At 37.8% G+C, this 21,542-nt stretch overlaps 1 protein-coding gene across 16 annotated transcripts in view; it reads right to left on the reverse strand.

The window, feature by feature from the left end:
- The window catches only part of LOC118822091 (RAP1 GTPase activating protein), a 129,013-nt gene that overhangs the window by 32,344 nt on the left and 75,127 nt on the right, over window positions 1-21,542 (reverse strand). For 13 of the 16 annotated variants that reach the window (XR_005008413.1, XR_005008412.1, XR_005008408.1 and 10 more), the window contains 3 exons: window positions 21,192-21,282; window positions 4,869-4,904; window positions 167-214 (listed from right to left, as the gene is read on the reverse strand). Coding sequence is in view for 1 of the 16 variants with exons in the window: in XM_036590928.1 (XP_036446821.1) it covers window positions 167-214; window positions 4,869-4,904; window positions 21,192-21,282 (175 nt within the window). In the remaining 15 variants the exon portion in view is untranslated. Of the gene's footprint in view, window positions 1-166; window positions 215-4,868; window positions 4,905-8,648; window positions 9,287-21,191; window positions 21,283-21,542 lie in introns of those variants that run through there. The other 3 variants (XR_005008404.1, XR_005008401.1, XR_005008407.1) reach the window with 2 other exon arrangements.

Here is a 21,542-nt window from a genome sequence, read left to right on the forward strand (position 1 = left end):
GCTGTCTCTGAACACGGGACTTCTTTGCCTGCCTGATAACTGGCCCTTCCATTTGAAGCTGTCTGCCGGCAGATAAGAACACCAGCTTGAGACAATTGGGGCTGTGTGTGAGTTTTGGTGGGAGTGTTTGTGTATAAGGGCACGAAGATGGAAGAGGTGGACCTACTTTGAGAGGGGGTGGAAGGGTACTCCGCTGTTCATCCATTCTGTTGCTCTGAAACATAAAGATAAAGAAGAAGTAATGAGCCTGTCAGCATGCTCTTTAGCTAACAGGGCATTTATCCAACGTTATGCTGCATTTAATGAGAATTAAGTAGTTTAAATCTCATTAATCAAACGGAAATACAGTACTGGGTAAAAGTCAGGACCAACTTTCTTTTATTTTAATTTAGAGTCAAAAAGGGCATTTGGTTTTTCAGCATAACGAAAAAAGCAGAAGACATTTAATGGAAGATTACACAGAAGCTTCAACCACATCAAATTTTGCAGTATTTGGCGTCTTCTCTTTGCCTTCATTACAACTTCCACTTTTTTCAGGTGACTTGCTTTGAGTTTCGTAAGTCAGTTGCATTTTCTGCTTCTCACGATCCAAGTAATCCCAAACACATTCAATAAATTGAAGTTTGGTCTCTAGAGTTGACAGTCCATTGTTCTGAGAACACCTGCAGCATCTTTGTTTTACAAATTTTCTTCTCTTTTTGTCCTTTTTGTCTATGTCCTCTCATAGACAGATGGAAGGATGGACAGAAACGTGTAGATTTTTTCACTCTTGCTTTCACGTATCTGAGGCACGAGTGGAACTTGATTTTCTCCTCTCTCTTAAACATTAAAGTTTTAAGTACTGTTGTGGTAGTTTTGGTGGTCTACCACATCTTGCACGGTTACCTTGTTTTCCCTCCTCTTTTGCACTCTGCACTTGCACCTAATGTAAGTGAATTATCTCATACGTAATATCCTCAGAAATATCTTCTACAAATCACTTACTTATACATAATCTTGTACTTAATGGCCGTTTTGACTGGAAATGAAGTAAAAGAAGGGTGGTCTCTGACTTTGCAAAGTACAGCATATCACAACATTTGTCGCTCCAAAAATCAATGGAAAAATTGCATATAAAAAGTATTATATTCTTCATGTGTCTTTCACTGGTAGCATTAAATGCCAGGTGCACTAGCTGAGGAACAATATTCAGACAGTGAAAAACAGTGTAAATGTTTAATGAAATGAGGAAAATAATGAGACTGAATATTACACACAGAACAAAGCACTTAGTGTTACACAGCATTTGCCAGAGGCATACTGCGGGGAAAGTGTTCACGGTCAGAAAGAGGCTTAGAAAGAGAGAATTATGCAGAAATAGTATCTTATTCACATTTTTGGGGAACACTATACTTAATCAAACATATTAAAAATGTATAAAGAATTTATAGCAGCAATATACTTAAAAAGAAGTAAGAAAAGTACATTTCATAAAAATAAATGCAGAGTAATGCAAGAAGGATAGGGCAATGTCAGCAAGCAGAGCGAAGATATTTGAGCTTTCTGTTCCACTCAAACTCAGTGAATGTCAAATGCTATATATGTCAATATCGGATAGTGAGGCCAGCATGTTAAGTGCTAATATTATATTTTGATTGAATGTCAGAGTGCAAAAATGAAATCTCTCACATGACAGTTCAGCAGTCTGACAGGAGGAGACCCTGGGTCACTGACACAGATTGCAGCCTCACAAAGGTCTCAGAGTTCAGAGAAAGCCCACAGGCTGTGAGTGACCCTGACTGTGTTATGAATCATATGGGCTCTGATGCCAGTTGTGACTTTGTGTCTGAAATGAAGGAACACTATCTCCAGAAGATTTTCTGAATGACATCACGGTACCAGTCACCTTTCATTCCTTACATGACACTAATTATGTCCTGTTTCTTGCTTTTTTCTAAAGTACATTCTGTTCTAGATCCTCAAGCTGTAATGGCAGACTATTAAAGGCAAATGTTCCTAAATGGTTCTAGGCTTGGATGCACGGTTTTAGTAGAAACCTTTAAAGTCCCAGGGAATACAGTGTAAAATAATAAAGATGATTGGATGATCTTAAAACTGAGTATATTGTATTAAATATCCAGCAAAGTTTTAAAGAAAAAACAAGATAAAATATAAAAAAACATGGCTTAAAAACCATCAGTTGATGAAAATGCATATCATGGCTTGGAATTTACATTTAGGTATGTAAATATAGTTAATAATTTAGTGCTGATTATTGTTGATGTCTTTTTTAAAGCAAGCACTGTAGAGTCTGTATTTTAAAAAGTAAAAGGTTCCTTCTTGAAAATGGCACAGCCAATGAATCTAAGATAACCACTCAAAATTCAAGTCTTATCCATGTGTCCATCCACGTAAAGGGGCCTATTCAAATGAGCCTGCAGATTTTTTCACTCAACTAAGTAAGAAACTATAATGATAAAAGTTGAATGTGTAGTATCAATGCCAACTGATCAGCTAATTTAAAGTACAGACTTTTTAAAGTTAGAATCTATTACTTAGCTAGCAACTGATTCAATCTGGTAGGTTGGTAGCCAGCTGGCTAAATTATTATCTCTACAAAGCAGAGAACTATCTATTTAACTGAAAGCTAAGTTCAAGGATCAAACATTGATTGCTAATATGGACATCTCTGAAGGTTATTAGTTTTTAGGAAATTAAACATGAAAGTTAGCTACCTTACCTTCCTTATTTAGCTGGTGTTAGTTAGCCAGTAAGCTATTTAACATCCAGTTTATTTAGCTAAATTACCTTATCTGCAAAGCTGCAAGCTAGCTACCAGAGTAGCACATTAAATTAGCTAGCTAGCTGAAACAATGTCATAAAAGTACATTTTAAATGTTTAATTTCAGAAATACTGAGAAATACTAGATAACAGCAATGAGAGTAGAGAAGAGCACCAAGAAACACACACCCAGCGTTAAAGAGAGAATATTTCTGATATGTACTACATTTATTACATATTAAGAAATTAACATATTGGAATCTTTTTTAAAACAATAATGTGGCACAATACATGTATCTTAACATCATATTGCTTCTCTGATATGCATTTAGTGTCCATAGTACAATACATTTCTCAATAATATCAAATTCTCATTCAGTACAATAGATCTATACTATGAAATTAACCTGTTATGGTGCTCATTTCTTTACATTTCATCATAATTCTCAAACAGAACTATTTTAATCAACATGCTTCTGATACAGATGTGGCTAATGAAACCTGTGCAAATATCTGAAAAAAAAGGAATTTAAAATAGCATAGCTACTACACTGTATCACCCTGAAACAGCTGCCTTCATATTTATCTACAGTGTCATGTATTATAAGTGTTTATGATAAGAGAGGCTGGATCTTGAACAGTGCAGTGAGGTGTTTACTCCAATGTGGATTTATTCACAGCTGGAACCTTATAATTCTAAACTTAAAGAGAGCTATCAGAACTAAAAGGTTCTGCATATCTGCGTTTGGTCCCTTCCATAATATCTTTGGATTTTAGTGTTCAGTGGTCAAAAGTATCTCAAGGAAACGGCTATGGAGTTTTTCTATTTTGAAAGTTAGAGATTCTAGACGATATGCAGGTTGTGTTGTAGGCCATCTCTGCTGTGTACACAGCTCACTAAAAAAACAATATCTAGTGTTTATAAGTTCTTCTTTACTTTACTTATAGATGTGCATCCAAGGAATGCTGGGATAGCCGGATGAACAAGCAAATAAACGAAGAAAAACAGATGGACAGACGGACCCATGAATGAACAGATAGATAGTTCAGCTGGCTTGATAGCTCAGTTATGCTTGATACACTCTTAAAAAAGAAGGTTCGTCAAGGGTTTTTTAGTAAAGTTCATGGTAAATTGAATAACACATTCTCCATCAATCTGAAGAACGATTTCACCAAGCAAAGCACCCTTTAAGCATATAAATGGTTCTTTGAGTGTTCATGGTTCTATATAGAACCACTGTCTTTACTGAAGAACCCTTGAAGAATTTTCTTTTTTAATAGTGTAGGTTAGGTTTTGCACGGCCATAGCTTTGTATGTTTCTCGGCTACTTAAAATTGTTTACATCTAAAGAGGAAATGTTGGTTAAGTACATCGGCCATTTAGGGCACTGGAACGTTATTCATAGGACACACAGTACTTTGTACATTGTGCCCACAAGAGCAAAATTAACCTACTACAAAAGAAAACACAGATTAAGGTTCCCTGGAGCTTTAATTGGTTCAGAACCTATACATCATGAGGAGTTCTTTAAACTCACATCTCACTTCAAAAATGCTTCTTTAATGATCCATTCACTGAAAGGTTCTTTAGTGAACCAAAAGTGAGTGGTTCTTTTACGGCACCTTTATTTTTATAAGTGTGCTGTCAATCAGGATCAAAAATCAACGCCACAGTGTTCCAAGCTGTGTCATGTGCAAAGCAAAGTTTACAGAATGGTAATTTTTCTCTAAGGGTTCCAGTCACCTATTAGTCAGAGAAGAATAATGACAGCAAGTGGTTGAGAAAGAACCTGCTTTAATCTACATTTCAATTACATAGGGATGCTAAATGAAGATGACTTTGGCACTGATGACGACTAATTCTGCATTCCTCAGAGTTAACAGATGAACTTTGCAGCACAGTGATGTACTGTACATTTGAAAGCACAGGACTGAATAATGCAACAGTGTTCTCATTATATCTACATCACTGACCTTCAGAAGAATGCAAAAAGCAAACAAATGCAACTAGGTAACCAGCCTTGAGAGCTGGTTCCGGGGTTAGTGGAAGACATCTGAGCTCAGAAACAGAAGGGGAAGAACAGAAAAGATAAAAGAAATACTTTACCTGCATTCTCTCAATCATTTCAAACAAATCAGTAGTCTGAAAAAGGGGGAGAGGAGATGAGATGAGATGAGATGAGTGAGGTGACAAATGATTAAAATTGAGATGTGAGAGCTGAGCCCTAGATTATGTTACATGATCTAAGTAGGGCAAAGCTGAGGACAGGGAACACATTGCAGCTCTTGGATTTATTCAATATCTCCACAGAATTCATCTGTTTCACTTTATTATGCCACTATATCTATGTTTCAACTTTTCTGACCCTCATTCCTTTGAATTTGATTGCCATATCTTTGAATCTAACTTGGCAGGCCTATTTCAAAACGCCTCTTCTGTTCAGAATAAAAAGTAACCAATGAGGTTAATGGGTAATCAACTCAAATCCTGGGTTGCACAGTGACCTTAAACTGGTGCAGAAACTAGTGTTGAGGTCATTTAGTAAAGCACAATGTTAGTGGAGCCAAGTACACTGGCATTTCTAGCAGCAGGAATCAGGTATTATATGTCAGCAAGATCCCACTGCTGATATCTCTATGAGGTGATGAGATGATGACAACTGCTGTATATTACATTTTCCCTTATACTTTCATAGACTTCATAGATGAGTGTGCACTTCCATACCATATTTTTTCCATTTGATGAATTTTTTTTTTACTTTACGCAATACAAGTTTTTTCTTTCTTTTTCATTATTTTTCAGGAGACTAGCTTTCAGTTTTTCCAAGAAATCCACAGGGACTCCAAAGTTCAGTCTTGGAAGCTGGCTGCATTTACTGCTTCTCACGATCCAAATAATCCCAAACACATTCAATAATGTGAGGTCTGGACTCTGTGGTGGTCAGTCCATTGTTCTGAGAACACCAGCAGCTTCTTAGTTTGATTTGAAGACTTTTTTTCTTGTCTATTCCTTTTTAACTGCTCTTTGACAGCGACACATCCTTTCAAACTCAAAGTGTTGAGCTGTCTTCCCAGAGTGGAAGGATGGACAGAAACAAGTGTAGTTTTTTAGATTTGAAGCAAGAGTGGATCTTATCTCATAGTGACAGTTTTGGTGGTCTATCAGGTCTTGCACAGTTCTTGTGAGTCCCCATTTCTCACTTGAGTTTAGAAACCTCTGTTTTCTCACTTATTTTCCTTTGACTTTCCCCCTTATGCGACTACATTATCTCATTTCCTCAGAAATATCTCCTGAAAAATGCATAACTAGTACTATTTGGCTGTTTAAAATAAAAATTAAATAAATGAAAGGTGGTCTCTAACTTTTACACAGTACTGTACACAAAAATAACTTTTCATCAAATTCAAATTAAGTATGTCTTCTACTCTTGGGAGCATTAATGTGGTATCAATTGAAAGAATGTACAGAATATGCTCTTATGACAAAATTCTGCTACCTGATTCAGTGAACTGAGTGAGAAATTACATCATGCTTTCATTATTGTGCGCGATAACTGCAATTTCTAAGGATTAAATCGGTTGTGTAGCATTACCATTGCCCTACAAGATTGTGTGTTGTAAGGTCAGATCTTTTATACTGACATTTCAATCTGGATTAGTGGCTTTGGGTGGAATTTATTTCCTTATGCCAAATTATGAAGGGAATTACTTCTGTAAGCTCCTTTGAACTAAATCGTCCATATCTTTCAGCATCAGACTTACTAGATATCTTTGCCGTTCCTGTATTCACAGCAGTGTACAACTGTGCACAACACTTATCCTGTGCTCCTTTACTAACTACAACCAAACTTATCTTTTTCAAGTAGAGATGGAAACGCATCAACATACATACTGTTGCATAGCACCAGTACATTTCTAATTACTAGAAGCAGGAGGAACTCAATTTACTTCCATGCGAGAGAGATCAGTCCAGGACCTGGGAGAGACCCAAACATAACACAAAAGAGCAGGGCCACCGATCTTGTGTGTGTAGAATGGAGCCTGAATGACTTTCTTCTCACAGACTTGAGCAAACAGATTGTGTACTGTAGCACATTGTTTGAGTACATTGTGTTAGTCCTCCGCCATATGCAAACAGACTCTATTTCTGCCTTGAAAACAAACATTAGAAGAAAATTAGCAATGCCAAGCAAAATACCAATAGCACAATCTCACTTGGAGAGAATGTGTGTGTGTGTGTGTGTGTGTGTGTGTGTGTGAGTCTGTAGCTGATGACCCACTTACTGTACTTCACTACAGAGCTTTCACACACCTCTCATTTATTGGACAACAGAATTAAACAGCAGGCAGAAAAGCTTTGTCAAAACATAATAGCCAAAACTCTACACCACGTGCTGCTCATGATCCCAACTCAGCACATCCTCCTTCAGCAAACATTGCTACAGTCATAAATGCACACTGCTTTCAAATGACCAAATGCAAAGCTAAACACTGCACCATGCTCCTTTTTCTAGCCAAAAAGTTTCAGTAAAACTACAAAGTTGTTGTAGTTATAAACCTAGAAAAATTTCTAAGTAGATAGTAGGGGTGTAACAATATACTCAGTCCACAATTAATTTCCGGAAAATTTAGTTTACGATTTGGTATTCTTTGGGCTTGTGAATTTGTGTGCAATGTACCATCGTCCAATCACCGTGGACGATGGTCCATGGTGATTGGACAAGTGACCGAGTGACGATTCCATAATAACCTGTTTCAGCACTGCTTAAACTGGACAAAATAAACATGTCGTTCTTTGACAGAAACTAACTTGGTTCTTGGTACAGTTTGGTAGTGCAGAATGATCTAAAGTCTGATAATATATCAGGACATTTTAGACTTATTTTAGACATTAAATAACATTGAAAGAAAGCTACATTATAGAAAACAGATTGTGAGAAGAATATAATTACTTTTGTGAATTTTAAAGCCATGGGCATTTTCAGACATTTAAATCTTACAAGACTGACTTTTGGAATAGATGAAAACTACTGGTGACTCGCAATATTATAATTAATCTGCTCAAGCCTAATATTCTTGCAATATTTTGAATAAATTTCCAAAAGTCCATTTCCATTATGGCACAGTTGTACACTGCAATATGACAATGTCATGATACTTTGTTACACGCTTAGTAGCAAGGGTGGGGCAATATGGCAAAAATGTAATACCACTTGGATGCTTGAAGACATTTTTATACACAATGCATGTCACAATATTTTATTTTTATGAAGATTCATCGATCAGAACAAAAACAGTGCTGCTACATTTAAAAAATGCTCAATGACTTAGTACAGTGATATTTTTCATCTAATATTTCATGTGTTGTGCATCACATCCAGTTACGCAGCACCACTTATGCAGACATGGAATCACTGTTAAGTTACGCAGCTGGTCAGAATTCTTTAAGTACTGACGATATCCACAACATGCCTGGGAAAGCTTATCATCACATAATTTAACTTAATAATTTAATTTAATATAACAATATAATGTTGTCGTATCACGCACCCTTATGAGTAGCACATTCTGTAACCTGCTGTATGTTTTTATACTGCCTTCAACACGCAATACAAAGCAGAACAGGAAACTGCACCACTGACCAGTAAGGATACTATGGTGTAAAATGCATTTTCATGTGACTGATCTTTAACATTTTAGAATTGATCTTTAGTCTGCAGTGGTCAGAGTGATTGATCTGTCTCCAAGAGCTGTGAAACTGCTTCACTACTAGCTACTGATGCACTTCAATTCAACATCCGTGCTCAGATGCACAGGATCGATTCTCATTCCACACTTTCAGCTTCAGCCCTCTATGACTTTTCTTAAGCTTCAAACATCTACTTACAGTTCCAGGCCTTTTCCAGTGCTTCACTGTCACATGGAGTGGACTTGGATAAACGCTGTGATCTTTTGTGGCCATTCTGAAGCGAAGTCCAGCGTATTAATAATCCTTTACCTCCAATCCAGATTGGTTCAGGGTACTATCCAGAAGAGCTTTTCAAGGATTTCCAAGAATACTTTCTGCTTTCCATGAGAGTGAGAAGAAAAGTCCAAACCGTCCACCCTGGAGTGTAGGAGAGTGTTCCATCACAGCAGTGCGAGAATGCCTCTGATGAGTAAACTTAAGTGTGTGTATGCTCTGCGAGATGTGAATCTGCACTGTATGTGTGTGTTTGTCTTTATAAGCATAAAGGTCTCCAGAGTCTGTGTTGGAGACAATCAATATCTCAATATCTTTCCCTCTCTCTGGACTGATGTTGTGGGAACTGGCAAGAAAAGTCTTGCATTCCTCTCGCACTGTGTTAGCAGCTCTTCTCCCACATGTTCTCTCTCTCTCTCTCTCTCTGTTTGGTAGAGGTGTAGAGGTGGAGCTGAAGCACAAGTTATGTACTCCCTCAGCCAGACAAGCCTGAGCACAGCACACCCAAAGAAGCTCTGATGCAGAGCGGGTAAAGCCCTATGCCAGTCTTACAAAAGGTGCTGGTCATTTTATACAGGGTGTTTTACTTGGGAGTTGGGCTAAATAAACCTGGTTCTTGACTAGTTCTCAGTGAGATGTTACCTTCAATAACAACATCAGTAAGATCAGAAGCTGACAGAGGAAAGCCTGTGTATTAACAGTAGTCTGCAATACTCTTAATCCCTTAAAATCAGAGGCTTATTACATACTAGTACTTATTAATTAGTAACTACAGGGACTTCAGTGCGAATTTGGCTTTGCCATTCTTAAGTTATATTGTGTAATAAAACTTTGGGCCCACCAGCAGGCTCTGGCCATATAAGGGGTTAATCTTTAATAACACATAGTGTTATTATTCCCATGATCTTACTCATAACAATACATACCTGCATACAGTATTCTTCTACAATAAACTTTTACTTGCACATTTTTAAACATCACATTAATGACTATCTCGAGTTATTTTATATATACGTATTCAGTGTCATTCAAATACACATTTGTGTATGTTGTAGTGTCTTGTAGGCATCTTGTGCATTCTGTAATTTTCTATAGCTTCTCATAATGTACATGTATGTGATTTTACACTTTGCTTTAGAATTACCTCATTTATGTCCAAGAAATCAATCAAATCATACGGCTTAAAAAAATTTGAATTTTAACAAAATTTTACCAAAACAACAGAAAAATTAATGTAATTGTAAATTTTTTAAATAATATAAATAAACACTTACTGAAAGGCTGTGATGACAGAACAGATCAAATTCTCTGCAGTGCTAGAGCGATGTAATTGCACTAATGGAACATATTCTTCCTTGAAGCCTTGGCGGAAACATTATATTTACGAAATGAGCACAAGTTCTCAAACTGATTTGAGAATGAGTTTCTTCGATGAGCTCACTCTTCTTGATTAAGTTTTTAAAAATCTCACCATGCCTTCTGCCGTGAATGTACTATATATTCTCTCCTGTACTCGCGTCTGCACTTGCGTTGCCTGCTATCGCACAGGAAACTGTCTTTTTCAATTACATTGTTAGTTACAATGATAGTTTTGGCGTTTTTTTGGTTCATGCAAGATTCTGACTTGCAGCATATATGTGAAATAATAATGAAAATAAATAAATAAATGATCACTACAATGCCTTTCCGTGGTTACAGCCCTGCGTGTGCCAAGCTCTCATATCCTTTTCTTTTCAAACTGAAATGCAAATAAAATGCAGAGCGAAAACAAACACTGCAGCAAAACAAGTAGAGAACGAAACAGAACCTGCCACCTGCTCACTGATTCACCACATGTTCCATCTGCAGCTCAACATTTTGGTCATACGACTCTTTTTTGATAAGACTCTAATAAACATAATGTTGATGGCTCCTGCAGGCCACCCGGTTCCGTGGAAACAAGGAACTGCAATCAACTCATGAAAGGATGTCAGTGGCAAAGTATCCGGTGCTTGAAGATATGGTTCACGAGTACACACACGTACACACTGTCTAAACAGCGATGACTCGTCACAGCTCAATATCAGCCTCATAACTGGTATACTGCAGTCATCTAAGCCACATTTAGTTGATAACAAGCAAAATAAATGCACCCAAAATCGATCATTGCAGTAAATAGCAAACTCCTTCCTTTATTGATTATGGTGAATAAAGTTGCACACGCAATAAATGAGAGTACGCAGGTCGACTAAAAATGTATGTGCACACAGTACTGAGCAGAAGTCCCACACTATACTTTATTCGATTAATTTCCAGTCAAAATTGCCATTGCTAAGTACAAGTTATTACATTTTTCAGCATCAGGAAAAAAATAGAAAACATATATTTAACAGGGAATTATGCAGAAGGCAGAAGTTTTCAGTTTTTTACAGCATCCATACTTTTCAGGAGACTTGCTTTCAGCTTTTCAAAGAAATCTGCAGGGTTTTTTTTTCATATTTTCAAAGTTCAGTCTCAGATCTTGGTTGCAATTTCTGCTTCTCATGGAGCAAATAATTTTAAGCCTATTCAAAAGCTTTAAGTATGGTTTGTTTGATGGTGACAGTTTTGGTGGTCTACCAGGTCTTGAACAGTTGTTAGCAGTCCCATTTTTTTCTATAACTTTCAATAAGTTGTTAAATTCCAGTTTTGGAAACTTTGACTTTCCCTTTCCTCATGCAAGTGGATTATGTTTTATCTAATCTCCTCAGAAATATCTCCTGAAAAATGAATAACTTGTACTTAATGGCCATTTCAACTGGGAATTAAACAAATGAATGGGGGTCTCTGACATTTGTGCATTTCTGTACAAAAAGTCAATGTTTATACATAGTAATTTAAATGATGGCTGCACACTAAGGTCAATGAATGAACTAGCAGATTTGCATGTCAAAGAGAGTGGTTTTAAGGTCCAAACGTGTGCCTTAAATAAGTTTTTCCCAGGTGAAAAGTACATATTTGTACATTTTCATAACCTAATGTTTTAAAACAAAACAGTAAAATAAAAAGCCTGGAAACGAGACAGTACAACTTAGAAAATGTAATTTCAATGGATTATTGTACAATTATGTTCTCTGACTATAGGTACTGAGATGTACCTTTGAGGGTACCACCCCAGTGACAAGAGGGGTACTGCCCCAGAGACAGTTTCATACCTGTTTTTCTGAGAGTGCATGATAACTGCGATAACTGCGCACTGAAACATCTCCATTTCCTTGCTAATTCATATTTAACTGCTTTGAGGAAAAGAAGCAAAACTGTGTGCAGTAACCTGAGTCTATACCTGCCCTCTAAGCCATGAGTCATCTAAGCTCATCTTCTAAAGATGTGTCAGCGCTCAGTGCTGTCCTGGTGTGAGCTTATTAACCAGTGGGCCGGCAGTATGACCAGAGTCTGTAAAGATCTTGTAGATCAGGGCTCATCCATTCTGGTCCTGGAGGGCTAGAGTTTAGCACAGTTTGGTGATTTTGGACCTTCAGGAATAAAACCGATGTTCCAGGAGTACTGTAGACTACAGCACAGGATCTTTCAGGACTGTCCAGACAGTCTTAAGCCAGAGTGTCTAGTCCCAGCTGGGCCTTAATCCAGAATAGTATAGTATTTCCCTGCTCAATGATACTAAGCAGTTATCAGGTTTAGCAGGTATGTTAAAGCAGGAAAGAAACTGGACACCACTGGTCCACAGAGAGGGAAGACAGTTGCTGAGAGATGTTGTGTGTCATCAAGTCACATAGTGACAGGGGTCTGGCCAATATCTCCGTACCATTCTTCAAGAAAGATCTCCACCTCTGCCTCTATGATGCTAACTGCTATGTTATTACGCTGTGTTTTCCTTAAATCTTTCCTAAAAATCATGTCCACTGTGTCTCCTTTTCTAACATTGCATCTCCTGCCTGTAATTAAACTCTTTATTGTTAATAATGAACCCTAGTATCCTGGTGCCATCTGCAGATGCTATTATCTGATTGCTGCCATGCTTAGTAGCCCAGACACAACTCAGCTTTGAGTATCAGTAGTACAAATCAATGAACAAGACAGCTGAGAACGCTATTAGTGATAATGAACCTGGCTGGTGGTGCTCAGCTAGAGAAAGAAAAAAGAGATCATCCCGAGAGACTGCTGTGATAAATAGTAGCGCTCAAAGCCAGGAGAACTGTGCAAACATTTCGTAATGTGCTATCACAACTTCCTAAAGTCTTCCAAAGTTTTACATCCCCCTGTGTTCTGAGCAGCATTTTAAAGCATACTAAATGCATACCAACATCAACATGATGCATTTGAAGCTTGGAAGCACTTTGTTATAACAAAGCTTAAAACTGCCGAGTTCCTTGATAAATGAAGTATCCTCAGGGCTGGGTATCTGGGTCTAACGCAGTAAATCTATTTAGCTAGTCACAGAAACTTTCAAACTTTCCAGCAAAATGATGAAGCACTCATTCTGCAGTTTCTCTGGCAGCCAAACTTATACCCTACTCCATATTCATGACTCTGTGCCGTGAAATATCTCGCCTGACTGCAATGTCAGAGCCGTCCATTTACACTACGCATGAAGGAAGGTTATTTAAAAGGAAAATCAGAGTGTAGAATTGGGCTGTCACCATTGAATACATTAGTATTCATGTAAGCTACAGATTACTTTGACAATGAATTGAGTAATTAGGCTATTTAAAAAAGCCAAACTATGGATGTAAATGATTAACTGACAAAAAAACTGTTCAACCAATGCAACTGGTTAAAAAACACTAACTTACTGTCTGCTTACTGTATACTTGCGTATACAGAACTTTCAGTATCCCATCATTGTATATTCTAGTCATTGTGTCAACTTTTTTCACCGGGTTCTTACACAGGGCATGTTTAATATGGTTTTGGGCCATTTATTTCATATACATGCTTATGTCCAACACTCACCAGAGGTTCATTTGGTCCATATCTTTGTGCCCTAATAAAGAATTCAATTCATGCATCAGTATTTTACAATGACTGTGAACATAGCTCAGTCAGTCAGCTTTTAGATCTGAAAGTTTCTGTCTTATAACTGATATTTTGAAGGGTTGCCTCCTTGTTAATAATTAACAATTAATCTGCAACTAATGACGTTTTTTTACCAGGTGATAGAATTTGCCAAAAACTGCATTCCTACAATAAAAAATGGACTTACCCGAACCACTCCCACAACTCCTTCTCTCTATCTTATGCCCTATAAATCCTGCTCTCCTCCTTCAGTTTCCCTTGACGAAATTTCAAACCCCACCACCATCTCATCTCCTCCCAGAACTCTAGCTGCCCAAAACTCCAGCTCAAGCCTTTCAGAGTCTCCAATGACTGCAACAAGCTCAGTTTGGGGTGTGATCTGTACTCACAAAAAGAATGTAAAAGATTCCAAAATACGTCATAGGAGCAACATAAAAAGAGGTCTGTAAAAGAGACCAATTAGAATTGAAAAGATATACTGTCAACACGCAAACTGCTGACTAATTAATGATGACTCATTGAGAAGGTAAATCAAGGTTTAATCAAGTAATCGTGACAGCCTAACTATAGATGTTGAAAAGCTTAATGAAAACACAGAGAAAAATTGATATGCCTTCTATCTCTTTCAAATATCAAATCTCACTGATGTTAGCATTTTGATATTTGGAAGGTTTGCAGTGTTTTGATACTGATTCTGTCAGTTGCTGATATAAAAGGGAACAGAAGTCAAAATGAGTGTGTGTGTGTGTGTGTGTGTGTGTATGATTGAGAGAGGGTGAAAAGGAGCAACCCTCTCATGTATAAAGAGAAAGAGACGAAGGCCTGGGACTGAGGAATCACATGCAGAGAATCATTAATTAAGGATTGACCTGATTTCACGCTAGAGATTATGCTTCTCTCATCCCTATACACTCCAATAAGCTCATCAGTGCCCTCTCTAACTGCCAGTCACCCACTCACCCTCCCTCTCTCTCTATCTCTCTCGTCCATGGCCATCCCCGGCTCGGCACTAATTAAATCAACATTAGCAGACAGTGATAACGGAGGGCTATGCTTCGAAGCTGCTCTTTCCTCATCACAGCTAAAGTGTGTGGTGGAGTGTGAGGGCCTGAGAGCTGAGTCAGGGTTCAAACTACAGTTTGCTAAAGTTCGTTTCACTCTTAACCACACACAAGCCTATGGGCACTGTGCCCTAGAACCAGGGTCCAAGTGCTCTTTCCCTTAATTAAAGTGTTTACAGGCTGTGTTTGCTGCTTATTTATTAATGTGAGACAATATTACTCCTCATGCGCTGCTGGCAGCAGGCTACAGTCCAACTTTTCTATCAAGTGAATAGATAATATCTGATAAGTCCCACATAGAAGCAGCATAGGCTTCTATATATTTTGCCAAGAAAAGTAATTAGTGGCTTGTTTTATACCATATCAAACCGACAAAAACATTTCACTATTAGCAGTAGTCGTTTCATACTGATACTTCAGTTTTATAGTAACCACTAAGCTAACAGTCACCATCTGCTCAATTCTTTCATCAAAATACAGGCAGGCAATATAACGATATTTATCACTATCAAGAACCAAATTCCACTACATCTACATGCTTTTCTGAGCATTCTGTTGTTATCATCAATAGTTAATGAAAACTGACCAACTGTATGTTTCATTACAGAGTTACAAAGACAGCATATTCAGACCTGTTTAATTGGATTTAGAGCATTATGTGAAATGTTGACTAAAAATCACTGTATTCTTAGTTTTTGCTAATATTTTTTAATTCCTTTTTCTTATGTTTGCCATTTCACCCAGTCCTAGCACAGGCTGAACTGGTACAATTCACAATCATTGTTACTATAACAAAAACATGTAAAACCGCCAAGAATCCATCCCCATGCTATATTTATAGATTTGGCAAACACTCTTACTCTGAGTGAATGCAGCATTAGGAGTCTTGCCCAAGGACTCTTACTGGTATAGTGTAGTGCGCTTGCCCAAGTGGGGAAATCAAACCCCAGTCTGCTTTGCAGAGGGCAGTGGTGTAACTCACTGCAGTACACAAACCACTCATTATTTTTAAAGCTGCCCTATTTGTGATTTTTCTTGTAAAATTAGAAGAACTAGAGAATTACTGAGAAAGAATGGGAAAAACACATGTTAAAACATCTGTGCGCTGCTGAGAGTCACGCTGTAATGCCTGAAATAATTAATCAAAAGTCAAAGGTCGGACTTTACTCAAATTTAAAAAGCTGAGAACATTTTTCATAAAAATGTCATACATCTTTATGTATTAACAAAAAAAAAGATCTGGCTCTATATTTAGGTCTCGAATGCAAAATATGTATTATACTTATGAAGATACGATGACAATAGTAGATAATTCTATATAATTCTGTTTTGTCTGAGCTGATTGAGTTCTCTTTGAATATTCTTTTAACACACATGCAATCATCAGATTCATCCACTTGGGGAAGGGGTCCGAAGCACAACACGCGTTATGAAATGTTCTTCTGCGTGTTGCATGCATTTACGCATTTCCACAAGAGACGCCTCCAAATCCCCATATCGTGCATAGTGTACCTGTTACTTTTTGATGTTACTTTTTGCTGTTTATTTTAGTTTAAGTGATGTGAGCACTGAGAACTGACAATTATATCAGTCATTGAAATACAATTTGGCTAAAACTACTGGACTCTGTTTAAGTGACCATATTAAATTATATCACTGATATTACTGTCTATCTGAGTTTTTAGCTCTTTAAAATTAGCATCTGTATTGGTCACTAATTTTTTATATCGGTTGGGCCCTACAGCAGACCGCCTATAACTGTAGAGTCAGGGAACCCCAGCTACACTCTGTCTGGACACCAGGCTATTGCTCTAGGGTAATGCTGCTGTCCTTTGCAGCCCATGCAATTCCTGCTATCCTTCCAGAGCGGAACTAAAAGAATAAGCGAGATATTCCCTTCAGCTTTAGAACAACAGCAGCAGCTCCCAGACAGGCATCTCAGCCATGCAGCCTGTACCACAGAGGGAGGAAAGCACACTTACATCTCACATCCGGGCCAGAATTAGAAAGCGAGCAGGACTCTCAAATCCTCTTTGGCGAGAAAGCTTAATGGCAGCTGTCCTTATGCGAATCACATTTAACTGACTGACTTAAATTACAATCAGAGGCTTGGCGGACTTCTCTTCTGCAACTTTAGAGTGATACAAAACAGAATAAGCAACAAAAGAGAACAAACATAAAGGCACTGTTTTGTATGAACAGTGACAGAAAGCTTTACTGTCTATGGAAGAAGATGGAAGATTTAGAGCTAATGCAAATTGCTTGTTACATAAAAGACTTGACACCTTCCTCCCTCTCCCTCCCTCCTTCCATCTCGCTCTCTCCCAGAGTCAGATTACCGGTATAAGCTCTGTTGTTTCATGAACCCTATTAAAGCTCTCTGACATCACCCGTATTCTATCCCTTTAATCTTAGCGCTCACTGAACTCCTCCAGCACAGGAGTCTTCTCTCTCAGACTACATATGGATACACACTGCACACAGTCACAATGCAGGGCCACATAAATCCTTCAGTTACCTTTAACACCCAACATTATTTGGAAATAAAGAGACACGTACATATATACTGGGGGAAAAAAGTGATACACTGGATTTATTTAATTCAAATGAAGTAAGTAAACTAAAAGAAACAATTGTGTAAAGAGGCCCATATCATGGAAAATCAAAATTTACTTTCTTTTTCCAGATAAAAGAGTTTGGTGTAGTATGTAAACACTGTTTCAAAACATACCACTCACCACTCAGTCCATAAAATCCATGGAAACTAAGCTGCAAAAACAACCTGTTTAAATTCATTGCTTTCCTGATGTCACAAAAACCAACAAATTTTCACCCACTCAACCTGCAGCAGTTTAGCCTAGCATTTTCATGCTTTAGTTAGAAGGAGTGCAGAAAGAGTGTGGAACACCTTTTGAATGTGGCAGACAATCAGGCATCCAAGCAGAACATTTTCATTTTCATATTTCCGTCTTAAAGGCACAGTAACAAAAACAGCCTGTTTAATCATAGGGGTTAAACAGAACTTAAAAAATGGTCATGTAAAAATTAATAATGACTGTTTTTGATACACAAAACCACACAAATCCTGCAAGAGGGAAAATAAAATGAAATATAAGAAAAATGTAGAATATAGGCCCTTTAATCTAATACTTTGTAAAAATGTTTTCTAAAGCACTGATGCTGATAACTGAGGACATGATCACTCTATTTGTATGTCGGTGAAAATTTTGGCTCTGATATTGGAATTGAACTGCAATTTCTGACACACTAGGGATGCAACAGTACATGGTATGTCGTCAGACTGTTTGGTGACAATAACATGACAATAGCAAGACAGAGAGAAGTTAAGGCCACCACACACTGGACGTGCTGCGTCACACCGAGCAGTTTCCGAAAATTTGAAATTTGTAGTTTCTGCTATGTGGTGTCGCACTACATGACATGGCACATCCGGCGTGCCGTGGCCTTTACAATGTCTCCTTCCACATATATTTTAGCAGCAAACTAATTCCCAAACTCTCTGAAATATCACAAAGAGAAACTGAATACGAATTGACACAGACACCCTATCTAGCTCTCTTTATCTATTTAAAATAGAGAAGGCAACACACCTACGGGTTGTCAAAGCAAAGTAGCACTTTTAATGTTTTTCTCCCCTTCATTTCATACAGTAGAGACAGAAACCAGGCCTTTTTGTTGCCATTTTTCTCAATGGAAAATTAAGAATTCATTGTTTAAAGAGTGATGTGTTTATTTTTTTTTTTCTTAAATATAAAGATATTGAAAACGTGCTCTTTACCAAGGTCCAGAAACTGTGATACATACCAAACCGTAGGCCCACTGTACTGCTGCATCCCTATGACAGACATATATGCTTTTTGCATGCACACCAGTAGATGGAGCTTAACTGAAGCATGCAACACACTGGCATTGTGGGATTATTTTACACTTGAGGCCATCAGAAGTAAAAACACTCAAAACTGCAAAAATCTGTAATGTAAGCAATTCAATCAGCAAGGACTTCAACACATCAAATTATATTATAATTAGAAGTTTTTAAAGATAAAGCATGCCAAAGAGCACAGCAACATTTCATAGCTCTGAAACCATTCAAGCTTAGTATGTTTTATAAAATTTATATATACCTATTTAGTTAGGCTAGATAGAGGTATATAGAATCAATGCCTGGTATCTGTAGATACATCAGGTATCGATATCGAAAAGAAAAGTATGGTATTGCTGCATCCCTAATACAAAGTATATGTATAGACATATGACAGTGCAAAACTCCTTTTGCCTCTGTTTCCTTTACTTCATGTTTAAACAAGCTTCTGACACGTATACACTGCACAGTATGAAGTGAAATAATTACTGCATATCTCCAAAGGCCATGTGTTTGGATGCGGTTAGAGCTGTGAGCAGCCAAATTGTGTTTCATTTGAGAGCTGGATCCCTAGAGCTCTAAGCAGTTGGCCGGCACTCAGTGGAAAAAAGTAAGCTTTATAATGTCCATTATTTTGATAAGCTTTTGTTTATTTTCTGGAATAAATATTGTGACTGAGAAACAATAATACTGGATCAGACATTTATTAATTAAAATCATCCAGCTTTTAATTAAACCGCTCTCTGTTAATTGTATGCCGTGTCAGTTGTCCCATATTAATATCCACCGCACAAACAAAAGCTGTCCAATAATATTCAATCCAAGGGTAAAACTGTCACAGTATGCTTGCTGCCAGAATTAGCTGGATGATTCTTAGTAATTTAGTAAGTAGGCATGCAAAAAACTGAAGGTGGAAATCCAACCGCATCCATTTTGAAATGTAAGAATTGATTATAAGAGCTAATAATATTTAAGAGTATGTTCCTTTTAGCCTTTGATTATTTTCAAACATAAAAATCCAAAAAAGCTTGTTGTATTATTGTCTTTATTCCATCAGTGTATCAACAGCTCTTCCAGTGACATTTGTGTATTTAGTGTACAAACCTCAATTCCAAACTTGTTGGGACAGAAAACAGTGATTAGTACATTCTGCTTGGCCTTTAAAAAAGTACAAAAACACAATATTTTATATATAATATATATTTCTATATAGGTTTTACCTCATTAACTTTTTTTTTGTTGTTGTTGTTTTTTACTTTTTCTAAATATATGCTTATTCCAAATCTGATGCCTGCAATACATTCCAATATTTATAATATCTTCATTTTATTCTTCATCATGCATCATATGTGAGACTGTTTATAGGCAGGTCAATCTAGCACCTCTCAGCCATGCTGTTATAACACCAATAGAATGTGGCCTGCTGCAATAATATGCATGGATGTCCCTGAATGTCATCTGGAAGGCAGTATATGTTGTTCCAAAATGTTAATGGTGTTACTGGTGCCTTCACAAATAGGTAAGTTGCCTGCTAATACTGGCCTTTGAACTTTATGCTGGTAACAATCTGGATGGCTCTTTTAGATTTGTTATTTCCATCTGTGAACAAAAGTGGACTCATCAGACCATAATACATGTTTCCACTATGCGTCAGTCTATTTCAGTTGCTCGAGTGAAGTCAACGGCATTTCTGGACGGTGACATATGGATTCCACTGTGCATAGCACAGTCTTAACTTGTGGGTCTGTGGATGCAGCGATAAACAGTGTTTACTGACAACAGTTTCTTTATTCCCAAACCCATGTGGGGATATCCATCACAGAAGCATGCCGGTTTTAATGCAGCGTCGTCTGAGTGACCAAAGGACGGGGCCATTCAGTAGTGGTTTTCGGCCTTGCCCTTTATACACAGAGATTTATCTGGATTTCTCGCATCTTTTAATGGTGATTATGAGGGCGGGTTAAATACCTAAAATCCTTGCAATCACTTGTTGAAGAACCTTGTTCTTAAACTGTTGGATTATTCGCTAACGCATTTGCCGCACCTTAACCGATCCTTGATCATAATTGAGTAGGCCTTTCCTGGATGTTCCTTTTATACCCAGGGATGACTGCATCATCTGTGTTTTTTAACAATTCACAACGTTCCCAGTCTTACTTTGCCTTTGTCCCAATGCTTTGGAACACCTTGCAGGCATCAATTTTACATTCAGTGTATATTTAGTTGATAAGTTGATGAGTTGATAAGGCAAAACATTAAATATTTAAATACAAGTCAAATCACTGCTTATCACATACTATCCCGACTTTTTGGAATTGAGATTTGAATTTTTAAAAAAAGATCTCATAATGCACTGAATCGTTTTGTAGGGATCATAATCAGTTTGAATCATTATAAGGTCAGAGCTTTACACCCCTACTAGTAAGCAATAGATTGGAGCACAAAATAGCGAAGGTGAAGGGAGGAAAAGCAGAGACAGGAGAAGGCACAGGGTTAGAGGCAGCTGTGCATGTGTGTGAGAGAGGAGCGTACCTTGAGGAACGCAGGGGCAGTGTAGGGCAGCGGAGCCTGGAACAGTGAGGCCTCTAGAGTGCTAGAGATACGCTCTCCTCCATCCTGTTTCCTGCAAGCCGAGACAGATTCACATACAGAAGTCAGTGCTGCATCATTTCTGACATACACTCACACACTAACACGCACAAAGAGGCCGTGAGGTCACAGGAGAGGAGGTATTATCAATGCGGCAGCCTGGAGGCTGACATTTGTACCACTCCGCACAGCTGTGTAGGAAGCACCTCCCAGCAGTCTTTGTACTTTGATTAGCAGGTTTCCTGGGTCTGTGCAGAGCCTTGCATGGGTCCTCAGGCATGGGGTGAGATGAGC

The sequence above is a fragment of the Colossoma macropomum genome, unplaced genomic scaffold (genome assembly GCF_904425465.1).
Source record: "Colossoma macropomum unplaced genomic scaffold, Colossoma_macropomum, whole genome shotgun sequence".
Classification (NCBI taxonomy): Eukaryota; Metazoa; Chordata; class Actinopteri; order Characiformes; family Serrasalmidae; genus Colossoma; species Colossoma macropomum.